The following is a 10532-nucleotide window of genomic DNA, read 5'->3' as shown; positions in this document are numbered from 1 at the left end:
AATAGATGCTGATTTACTTTTAGAGAGAGGACAGTCATAGATATACATATTTGTTGATAGGTTAGTTGTAACAAATTAATTTTTTTCAGTAAGACGTAATGTGCACCGTTTAGTTTGTGTTCAATGAAACCATCGCAGCCAAGAATCTGTCCCTGCTTTGTATCTGCATTCATAAACGTCTGGTTAACCAATGTCTTTTGTTTCCACTCCGGAAAGATTATTGTGAAACACATGCAGGAAGAAGTACTGTCAGGATCAGGGAGCAGTCAGTCGGCCATTGATGTGTGTCGTGGCTCTTTAACAAAACACGAAGACAGCGAGGAAAGGTTAAATACGGGCTTACAGCGGGAGGGAGGCCTATTTTCTTAGTTTTAAGAGCAATTCTTCAGCACACAGATTACAGGTGAGTATTTGAAGGGACTGATGTCAATTCGTTTTTTAGCTAAACGGTTAAGGCTAGCTAGCTAACGTTAGTTAGCTTCCTTACTCGCTTTCAGGCTAACCAGTTGGTAGTTAGCCACATAGCTAAAGCACAAATGGGAAGGCTCAGTCTAATGTGAATTCTTGTGAAATATTTGCGATTTCTGTCGAACGTTCTTGATCGTGTTGGGAGCCTAAAAGCAGTTCTAACATGATCTTATGACAGATTACTAGCTCGCTGGTGTTGTTTTGGCTATCGTGTATCTCATGACTACCTGGTGTTTTTTTAGGTAGCTAGCTAAACCGCTTTAGCTCGTCTGGTAACGTTATCAGTGTGTTGAATTGTGTGGTTATGTGAAATTTCCAGCTAGCTGGCTTGCCCGCTTCACAAAGAACTAGCAAACAATGTGTAGAACTCCGCTAGCCACCGAATTGTCTAGCAAGCAAAGAGCGGCATTTGCTAACTTAGTGGCGAGCCTGTTCACAAGCGGGTAGCTAACCAGGAACGGTCAGCCTTTTAATTCCTAATGATAGCGGGCTAACTAATTGTTATGTTCAAAACGATTGGATACAGCTGACCGACCGGCTACCTAGTTTACAACTCGACACACGATTCCGATACTGTACGAAACCTGTTGGGTGACATGCCGGGTTGCGGTCCAGTTGTACCTTGTTCATAGGAGGGACACATCGGCTCTAGTGTTACGTGTGAGGTGTACTTGGTGCTGATTATGCGCGGAGATGTGCCAGCCTGACATTTCGACATCCGTTGCCCTGTGTTACGTGGAAACGCTTTGCCTCACGTACTTGGGTTCACTGGATGTGCTGATAACAGCTTACATTTCATTCTATCACGTTTTTGTGGGTTCGCTGCATGTCTATTCAGCTAGTATCGGCTTATTTAGCACACCGGAGATCGCCAGAACACGCTGGCATAGTATATGGCATGAATGAAAACAAGGCCTCTGGTTCACACTGACAACGAGATTGAGAATTCATTTGTTTTCATAGTTTTTTCTGATTTTTTCAATTTGCTATGAGTGACGACAGAGCACCAGTTGAAACCCTGTGAGCCCCCCCCCCCCCCCCCCCCCCCGGCAGCAGAATTCCCTTTCTTCAGAGATGAATTTCTTTTGAATTTGGAATTCTTTACCTTATACTGTAATTTCAGAGTTGGAGTTGTCTTTGTTTGACTAATTGCAATGGAGTTTTAACTGAGAAGTATCTGCACCTTTGGACATTAGGTATTTCTCCAGTTGACCTTTGTTCTGCAGTTTGATTCCTTGGTTATCTTGCAATTTAGTTTGTGGTCCTTTTGTTCCCTATCACTAATGTTTCATTAGAGTTCTTTGACAGTTGGGGTATGATCACAGTGTAGCATATGTTACATATGTTATGTTACCACTGCAAGCAGCAACAGATTAGGTCACAGCCCAGAGTAACAGGTGTGATCCTGTTCAGTGATCTTAAAACCTTGTAGATGATTTGCATTTATTCAGCTGTTCATTTGGTTTCTTCTTCATGCATGTAGTGTGCGTAAATATTCCCTGTTACTCAATTATGATGTCATAGCAACAAGCTGAAGTAAGCATGAAGAAATATGAGAGGAGCTAGTGACTGGTGTATTTTTGGAGGAGGATCACCCTGGTGTCACTTCACCCATGTGTGGACACAACATCCACTTTAGACTTAACGCCCTTTCTGCCTAGCTCAGTTTATGACCAGTGTGTGTTCACTGTTGTCCATGGGAGTTTTTTTACTTTGCATATACGCTGATTCTTTGTTTGATTTATAACTTTCAATAAAAGCTACAGTTGAGAGTGTTTTGCCTAAATGATATTGCTTCCTTTCAATTATGATTTGTGCTTGGAAATCGAGATATTTTTTCTGAGGCCGGTTGTTACAGTCAACATAAAAGAGGGTAGGGCTGTACATTACAGGGCTGGACAGCATTCAGTAAACAATCACCGCCACGGTTTCTGGTTAGAATGGAATCCTGCGAGTTTCATTCTGCCCCGGGGTTTAAAATTCTGAAAATTTCTGCAAATCTGGCTCGGAAGACTGTCACGTTAATCCACACAAGGGTACATGTAGAGTTGTTACACGCTGTTTAAATCCACACAGCCTGACACACAGTCACGTCACGCCTGGATCTTCCTGTTAGCAGTGTGTCTGGAGTACCGTCAGAGTGAGTGAGCGGGCGAGTGAGTGAGTGAGAGAGAGAGAGAAAGCTGCTGACGTGGATATTCTGTGGTATTTGCATGTTCTTGACCTTTGCTTCCACTATACCTTACCCAGAGCTTCTGTGCATGTTGTGTAACTAGAGCCACAGGTTAAGATGGCACATTCTGTTACCCCATTGATCTGTGCAAAAGACCGGTAGCAGCAGAGCTGTCAGTTAAATTGATACTTAGGCCGGTCACTCATTTAGAGTTCTTTTTAAATGCCAAGACATGTTCCCACTGAGGATACTCATTAAGTTGGCTTTGTAGTTTTAAGTTGCAAAAAACATTATTTCTTTTTAAACTGCTGGTGTTGATTGCATTGAGACAGGTGTTTGTCAAGCATGTTTATGTATTGCAGAGTTTCTCATTCTGAATGAAAATAAAATAGGCTTAGATTTTGCAAGAATAAACTAGCCGAGATTATACTGTTGCAACTGTAGCCTATTTCATCAGACTCTTAAATATTCTCAGTAGCAGCAGGATAAGAGATTTTACTGACCAGACTTAGTTTCCATTTATTTTGTACTTTTGATGCCTTCTTGTTAGTATTTCCTATTGCAATGTTTTGATGAGCTGCATTATTTTGAACTGTTTATAGAAATATAGGCCTATTGCCAAAATGGCTGGTGTAATCAGAAACTGCAGCCGAAGTGGGCACCAGGTGGATGGATATTGGTCTCGATTTCATACACTGTGTCAAGAGTGTTCAGCCAGTACAAAGTAACACAACTTGTGGATTACAATTAAGTGACCATTTCTTTATCATTTACAGCCAAACCTTAAAGATAGTGAGATATTTCTTGTTAGAATCACAGAAGATCAGGCCACAGGCATTGTTCACAGATTGCAGGGATTTTAAAGTCCAGAGCATGGTTGCTTGTTATCGTCTGTCCAAACCGGCATGTTTTAACAGAAGAAACGTAAGTGATACTTTTTCAGCTATGGCCTCTACTTACTCTGTCCACAAAGCAGTTTGTTACGTTGGCTTTGAGTCACAAAGTTAAGCTATTGTTGAGGTATTTTTTATTCTTGGGTTCTTTGTTTTCATTAACTCGGTGTGCTCTTAGCATTATGAATGAAACAGAAAAGAGAGTAGGCCTAAGCCTGATTTGTCAACTTCAAGCAAAGGACAAAGTGTGTTGCGCTGGTTAGAGTAATGGTCCATATCTTATTTAGCCCGTAACATGACCTGGCCTATAAACTTGCCAGAGTTATAAAACTAATGAATACTTACAGTTTTTGTGTGACATGGAAGCGTTTCAGTACATTTTTGCAGTCCTAAAGCTACAGGCCGGACATTGTTGAATGAGTGTCATTTCGTCAGGTCCTCAGAGCTGAGTCAGAGATGAAATTTGCTTTAGGTAATGATTCAGGAGAGAGATTACCATTTTTTTTCCTCGTTGTTTTTGCTTTTTCAAAAAAAGGGGACAGGGAGTACTAGTTTCACTGGATGACATACTGCTGTAAGACTGCAAAATATGCCAAGTTTTTCTGTCATAATACCTTGAGGCAGGGTGGTTTTCCAAGTGTGTCTAAGTGGGTGCAGCACCTATGCTTTCTAATTGTGTTTTTTCTTCATTTAGCCCTTTCTGTGTGCCTGTTACTCCATCCTTTGGTTTCTGTGTCTGATAAAACCTCACCAAACTTGATTTACATGAGCCTAGATCATTCTTAATATTGTATTTCCTCTTGCTGTCTTTCAGGATTGACAACATCCGGATATGTCCTTCATATTTGATTGGATCTACAGTGGTTTCAGTAGTGTATTACAGTTTTTAGGTAAGTAGTTCTTGGACATATTTCAAAATTGTATTTATCTGAGGGGTATCTCAAACCTTGTTGTGCATACATATTTTATTTCTCATATTTATCTAGGTTATTTACTTTAGGACTAGTACATATCCTGGTCTTTGATACCACCAGTCTGATTGTCAAAGTACATACTTGCCTTTATATGCCATTGCCATACCTTGAGGCATCATACTATTTCGTCACCATATTATTATGCAAGTATGTGTGCTGTCAGTAACTGAATATCCATAAGTGAAGAGTGTGATTCTTGTCTGTCAATTAGAAATTGATTCATTTTTTACCGACAACTCAATGAAAGTGTTCGCTTGCGCCATCTAGTGGGTAGGAGCAGCAGTGAAGTTTCTGCCTTGGGAGTGTTGAGCTGCATTTTTTGTGTAAAATGAAGTATGGCCCCTGTCCCCAGAGGCTGACTTTGGCTGCCTCGGCAGTCTGTCTCTTCATCTCCCCCACCGTCAGGAAGAAATTACCACGTGAGCCGTGACCCTGACTGAGGGCAGAATGGCATGCACTCGTGGTGTTTTTGTGTCCCAAAGGAAGGGCACATCCATAGAAGGGAGCGCTTATATTGAGTGTGTTTTCCGACTTTTGACTCTCTTGACTTCACCATGCAAGTTCAGTTCGGATTTATTTGAAGACGAACATCTGTGTTTTTCACATGATAGTGATGAGAAAGGAGATGCTCTGCTCCTGAACTCGGCTGACTGATGAGCGTTTAAGCCTTGAGACTTATCCAAGGCCTCTTTGTGGGAAGAGCAGAATCAACAATGCAAGCCTCTGCTTTCAAAGCAGACTGTTCACAGAGAGGGGTTTTCCAACTGAATTCATGTCACTCTTCCAGAAATAATATACAGAATCTTTGTATGGGGGGGGGGGGGGGTCATGGTATCATATCGCATTGTATTAAGTGCTTTTTCTGTCAGTTACATTTTTTCCTCCTGTGTTTCAGGACTGTACAAGAAATCTGGCAAGTTAGTATTTCTTGGACTGGACAATGCTGGCAAAACGACGCTACTGCACATGCTCAAAGACGACAGATTGGGCCAGCATGTGCCCACCTTACATCCAAGTAAGTTGACCTTCCCGCTGAGCTTCAATCAAACTGAAGCACCCTGTAGCGGTCTGGCTACATCCATTCATGCAGAAGAGTTATTATGCTATTTGCCAAGGGTAATGCATTCCAAGAACTCCTTAAGAACAGAAATAAGGGTGAAAACAGGAAATCAGTGATATTCTGTTAAGGAGAGGTTAAACGATCCCACGTAATGCTGAACATAATGTACATACATTGTGTATATTTTTATGTTGAATTCTTGAACTAGTTGTGTTTGTATGCACTCTGGCCTCTGTCAGTTAAAGCACACCATATTAGAGAGGAATCAATGAAGGAGGGGAATGGTTTGTCATTTGTATTGTCCGTATGTCTTCAACATATGGTAAATTAGACCAGAACTTTAGTGTGTACATTCTGGCCTGGGATTCCAGAATACCATGATAGGGATCTGCCCCAAAAATATTAATGTATATCTTGCTCCTTTGCGAACAGTAATAACCTTGAAGCATGTGTAACGGGCACAGGATTTCCAAGATATTCTGAAGTTTTTTTTTTTAGAAACGTCACCACCTCCGTGGCACAACTGGACCCCCTCTCTGTAATGAGGAGTGAATATGTGTTTCCTGTTACCACTCTCCACTGCTCTCATGTCACATAGAGAGGAAAGGGGCCCTGTGTCTTTGTGCTTATGTTTCTCTTTGTGTTATCATGGAAGTGTGCAGAATGTCTCTTAGTTTTTCTTCAAGCTGCTTTGGCAACATGGCATAAGGCATCACTATTAAAAGCAGTTTGTAGGAATATAAACTGTATAAACTGAAGAAATTAAATTTTTTGTTCCCTTTTTTATAACTCGGTGGGTATTGTGTGTACGTGTTTGTGTGTGTGTTTTTTTTTCCCCTTCTGCTTATACGTACACACATGCACATATCCTAGGATGGCCTTTCAGAGCTAATGCTCTCAGAGATCCATGATTTAACTGGTATGTTTTTCCACCAGCCTCTGAAGAGCTGACCATTGCTGGCATGACCTTCACCACCTTTGACCTGGGTGGCCACGCACAAGGTAAGCGCCCCCTTCTCCCATGTCTTCTGTTTTAATTGCTGTCCTCAGGACATCCATAGTCTCACTGCCCCCATCTCTATGTCCAGCTCGCAGAGTATGGAAAAACTACCTCCCTGCCATCAACGGCATCGTCTTCCTGGTGGACTGTGCAGACCACCCAAGACTCGCCGAGTCCAAAACAGAACTTGATGTAAGTGTTGTCCAGCCCGCCTATCCTTCATTCAGATTTCATATCGCACTTTCCAGCATGCACGCTCTGTAATAAGTGCATCTGCATAATTTGTTGCAGAACTGAAGACTAGACATTCCATTGTGTCTATGGCAGACTGTACATTGGTTTTAATGTTGAGGCGTGTATTCGGACATCAGTATTAACTGAGCATCGGGACAAGAGAAAGCTCAGAAATGCCATTGCAGGAAAGAGACATTGAGACGTGCATTTTTGCACGCCTGTTCTGCATGGACCTTTCTCAGCGTTACACCTTATCATTGGTGGGCGTGATTGCTGAGGATTCACTGAACTGTGATTGCTGTGATACTGCAGGCTGAATGTCAAGCCAGCAGCAAGGGGTTCACTCTGATTGGCCTGTGCCATGGAGCTCTCATCATATCTCACACAGAGACCGGTTCGAGTACAAGAGAGAGAGTATTCATAGTCCTCCAGCTCCACAATGTGTACCATCACTGTTCAGAGAGTGGCGTTCAGCATTTCTGGGGTGCAGATCAGACCTCTTACCTGATATTTCCCTAAGTCTGCGTATCTGAGCTGCAAAAGGCAGCAGCATCTCGGGAGGCTGAATTTGGTCAGCCGCTCTCTGGGAAAGGCATGTTACATGAGCTTTCTTGCTGCATGGAGAACAGACCTCTGTGGATGCACGCTGACAGACAGTATCCCCCTGGTGTTGCCAACAGGCGCTAATGACAGACGAAACCATTGGAAACGTGCCTATCTTGATCCTGGGAAACAAGATTGACAGGCCAGAAGCCATCAGTGAGGAGAAGCTGCGTGAACTGTTCGGACTGTACGGCCAGACAACGGGCAAGGTAAAGAGGAGACATGCCGTGCGTGTCCTAAAACTACCACGCTGTTATGTTTCTTAGCGTGTCAAAACAATCTTGTAAGTAACTAGCTGCCTGTAGGAAAGCATCTTAATGGGCTGTCAAAAAGCATACAAGTTGACATTTGAAATTTTGCAGTTGATATAAGATTACAGACATTAGCCTTGATTAAGAAGAACATAGTGAGTTTTTCTCAGCATATGAGCGTAAGGAAAACAGTGTAGAAGCAAAACCAAAACTGTTGTGAATCCCCCCCCCCGTCTCACACACACACACACAGTGGTTAGCATTGTATTCTACTTAGCATTATATTCAGATGAACCTGAGGCTCCATCTGAATACAGATGGCCGATGATAATGATGGAATAGTACCCAGCAAAGGCAGAGTTGTAAGAGAGAGCCTGTCCCGTCCTTCTGCTGTAACATCACGCTGGGTCCTTTTTTCCAGGGCAACGTCCCCATGAAGGAGCTGAACACAAGACCTCTGGAGGTGTTCATGTGCAGCGTGCTGAAGAGACAGGGCTACGGGGAGGGCTTCCGCTGGCTGTCCCAGTACATCGACTAGCGCCAGGAGCCGGCCACCACCATAATCAGTCCCATGTTTGGTTATAAAGTCTGCCTCTATCAAAACATGTACAACCTGAACCCAACAGACTTTTATTGGTTGAACATTTGGTTACACAGTTGTCATACTTTTCTAGAGAATAATGTAGTGTTGACTTTGCAGGAATGTCAAGTCCAAGGTTGTTGAAATTTTCTTTTTTTTTTTTTCTTTTTTGTCCATCCCCCTTAAGAAAATTGATGTTGAAAACACTGCATAACTAAACGAAGTGGATAATTTATTTGATTCTGGAAATGTCAGTATCCCCATCACCTTTTGAACAGTGAGACAAAACACGGTAGTTGTATGCTTCTGAATGCACGTTTTTTAACAGGAAAGACTGTATGCAGACATGTGACCAGTATTTAACCTACATCGTGTTCATTTTTCTTAGGGTTTTTTTTTTATTTCAGTAAACATGTGGCCATGCGTACATCTGTTACTTTTAAAAGTTTCTTCTCGTTTCAGGCTGCAAACCCTTTTGCCCTTGTTTGATATAATTACAACATTGCAAACAGTATCCCAATTCGTGATACATCTGAATACGATGTGCTATGGAACTTTTGAAAACCAACACGTGTCGTGCGGACCACTATGAGGTTCTTTGCCACTGTTTTGTGAAGGGAGCGCAGGCTTTATTCACGTTTCAGGTTACACGGTGCAGTGTGGGGTATAAAATGGCAAAGACAACCACAGTCTGAAGGAAGCGGTAGCTAGTGTTTGAAGGGGACGAGAGGAGTTCGTGGCAAGGTTTTGCTTGTGGCCTCAAGAGATAGCTAGCTACATTAACGTCTACGTTTCCACGATAAGAAGAGAGGACGATACCTAACTGTGAATGGAACTATTAAAAGTAGCGTGATTGTAACGTGCAGTAATCATTAGGCATTTTATTATTATAATTATTATTATTCCAAGAGTACCTGCAAGGTAGTGACCTTGTCAGCTGCGGTCTCGGGTCCCTTAACATCGGTCACGAGAGCAGACTTTGAAGGATGCTGGGGTGATACCATGATTCCCAGGAGAAACCGTATAAAATATGAGGATTATTTCTTGATCGACAACTGGTAGACTTATAAACGCAAGGAAACGAATATGAAATGTATATGAATACCATACATGGATTTAAAGAGGTTTCCAGAGTAGCGCCCAGTTTAATCGCCGTGCATTACAAAAAACTATTTTGCATGCCTTGTCCTTTAATCTTTTTTAACGACCACGTAAAAATGGAAGTTCACAATGCAGCAAATGCCAAATGTCCATTTAAAGAATAGAGAGTAATCTCTTATAAAAAAAAACAACTTAATGGAATGGCGCGTTAACACACATTTTCTGTTCTGTTACTATTTCTCGTCATTTCCTCATTCTATATTTCATGAGCTATTCCATTAAGATAAATTCTTTGTTGTTTGCAGCATAAATTGTAATAAATGTTTGCAATGAACAATCGACTGAATTGTGGTCACCTGATTAACCCTGCCGAGAACAGGAAACGAAAAGGTGGTGGGGAACTAAACGTTTTTTTTTTCCTTAAGAAACTGAACGAGGTTCGTTTAGTATCATGTTGTGAACTGTCAGCATTCTCCACACAGGTTCATTGTCAGTCTGACACGTTTACCATGAGATGTATGAAAATTCAATGAATCACCAACCAGCCTTTGAACTACACACTTTCCAGTAAAACAGAGATGAAAAGTGAATGTCCATCCAGTTTTTCATTCTTTGCCTAGCATTACATCATCAAGCGGTGTATGTGTTCAAAATAGAGTATGACAGAATATGACATGTCTTTTAAACATGAAAAATAATCACCTGAGCGGCCGTGGACATCTGTTGTGGACGGAATGTTTTGGAAATGTAGCCCTAATCAATTTTTAGGATTTGCGTGTGTGTGTGTGTGTAAGTGAGGAATTTCCAATTACAGCAACGCGGACACATATACACATTCAAAGTTCGAACACAGATGTGGCCATAATTAGGCGAAATCGCTCTGAATGGCAAAGTTTACTGTGGTTGGTCAATTCATTTAGAAAAACATATCAAGGTTGCAGTTCTAGGAGATAGGTGCAAAGCGAGTTAAATGAGAAGACATACTGAAATGCATACTTCTTATACATCTTATACATGAAATCAATAAATAAAATACAGTGATGACTGGTGCTTCTGATATGTCGTACTGTAGGGCAATAAAAAGACCGTAGAGGGCACCATCAGTCGATAAAGTGCAGGTAAAATACAGTCTAACATTCACAGACCAGGTGAGAGACGTTAAATACATAAAATACACACAACACAGTAAGTACTT

At 41.7% G+C, this 10532-nt stretch overlaps 1 protein-coding gene across 1 annotated transcript; it reads left to right on the top strand.

Moving 5' to 3' along the window:
* Nucleotides 1-216: 216 nt before the first annotated feature.
* Nucleotides 217-8852, top strand: sar1b (secretion associated, Ras related GTPase 1B). The gene is made up of 7 exons (XM_036525543.1): nt 217-403; nt 4349-4424; nt 5404-5523; nt 6505-6570; nt 6657-6760; nt 7483-7614; nt 8078-8852. The coding sequence occupies exons 2-7, from the start codon at nt 4367-4369 to the stop codon at nt 8192-8194; spliced, it is 597 nt and encodes a 198-aa protein (XP_036381436.1). The 5' UTR covers nt 217-403; nt 4349-4366; the 3' UTR covers nt 8195-8852.
* The last annotated feature ends 1680 nt before the right edge of the window (nt 8853-10532 follow it).

Source organism: Megalops cyprinoides, chromosome 3, assembly GCF_013368585.1.
Source record: "Megalops cyprinoides isolate fMegCyp1 chromosome 3, fMegCyp1.pri, whole genome shotgun sequence".
Lineage (NCBI taxonomy): Eukaryota > Metazoa > Chordata > Actinopteri > Elopiformes > Megalopidae > Megalops > Megalops cyprinoides.
The sequence above is the reverse complement of the archived record's forward strand: the minus strand, read 5'-3'. Positions and strand labels throughout refer to the sequence as shown.

Coding starts and splice junctions, on each gene's coding strand:
- sar1b (XM_036525543.1), top strand. CDS start 4,367: ATGTCCTTCATATTTGATTGGATCTACAGTGGTTTCAGTAGTGTATTA. Junction 6,761..7,482: donor AGTCCAAAACAGAACTTGAT/GTAAGTGTTGTC, acceptor TGTTGCCAACAG/GCGCTAATGACAGACGAAAC. Junction 7,615..8,077: donor ACGGCCAGACAACGGGCAAG/GTAAAGAGGAGA, acceptor CCTTTTTTCCAG/GGCAACGTCCCCATGAAGGA.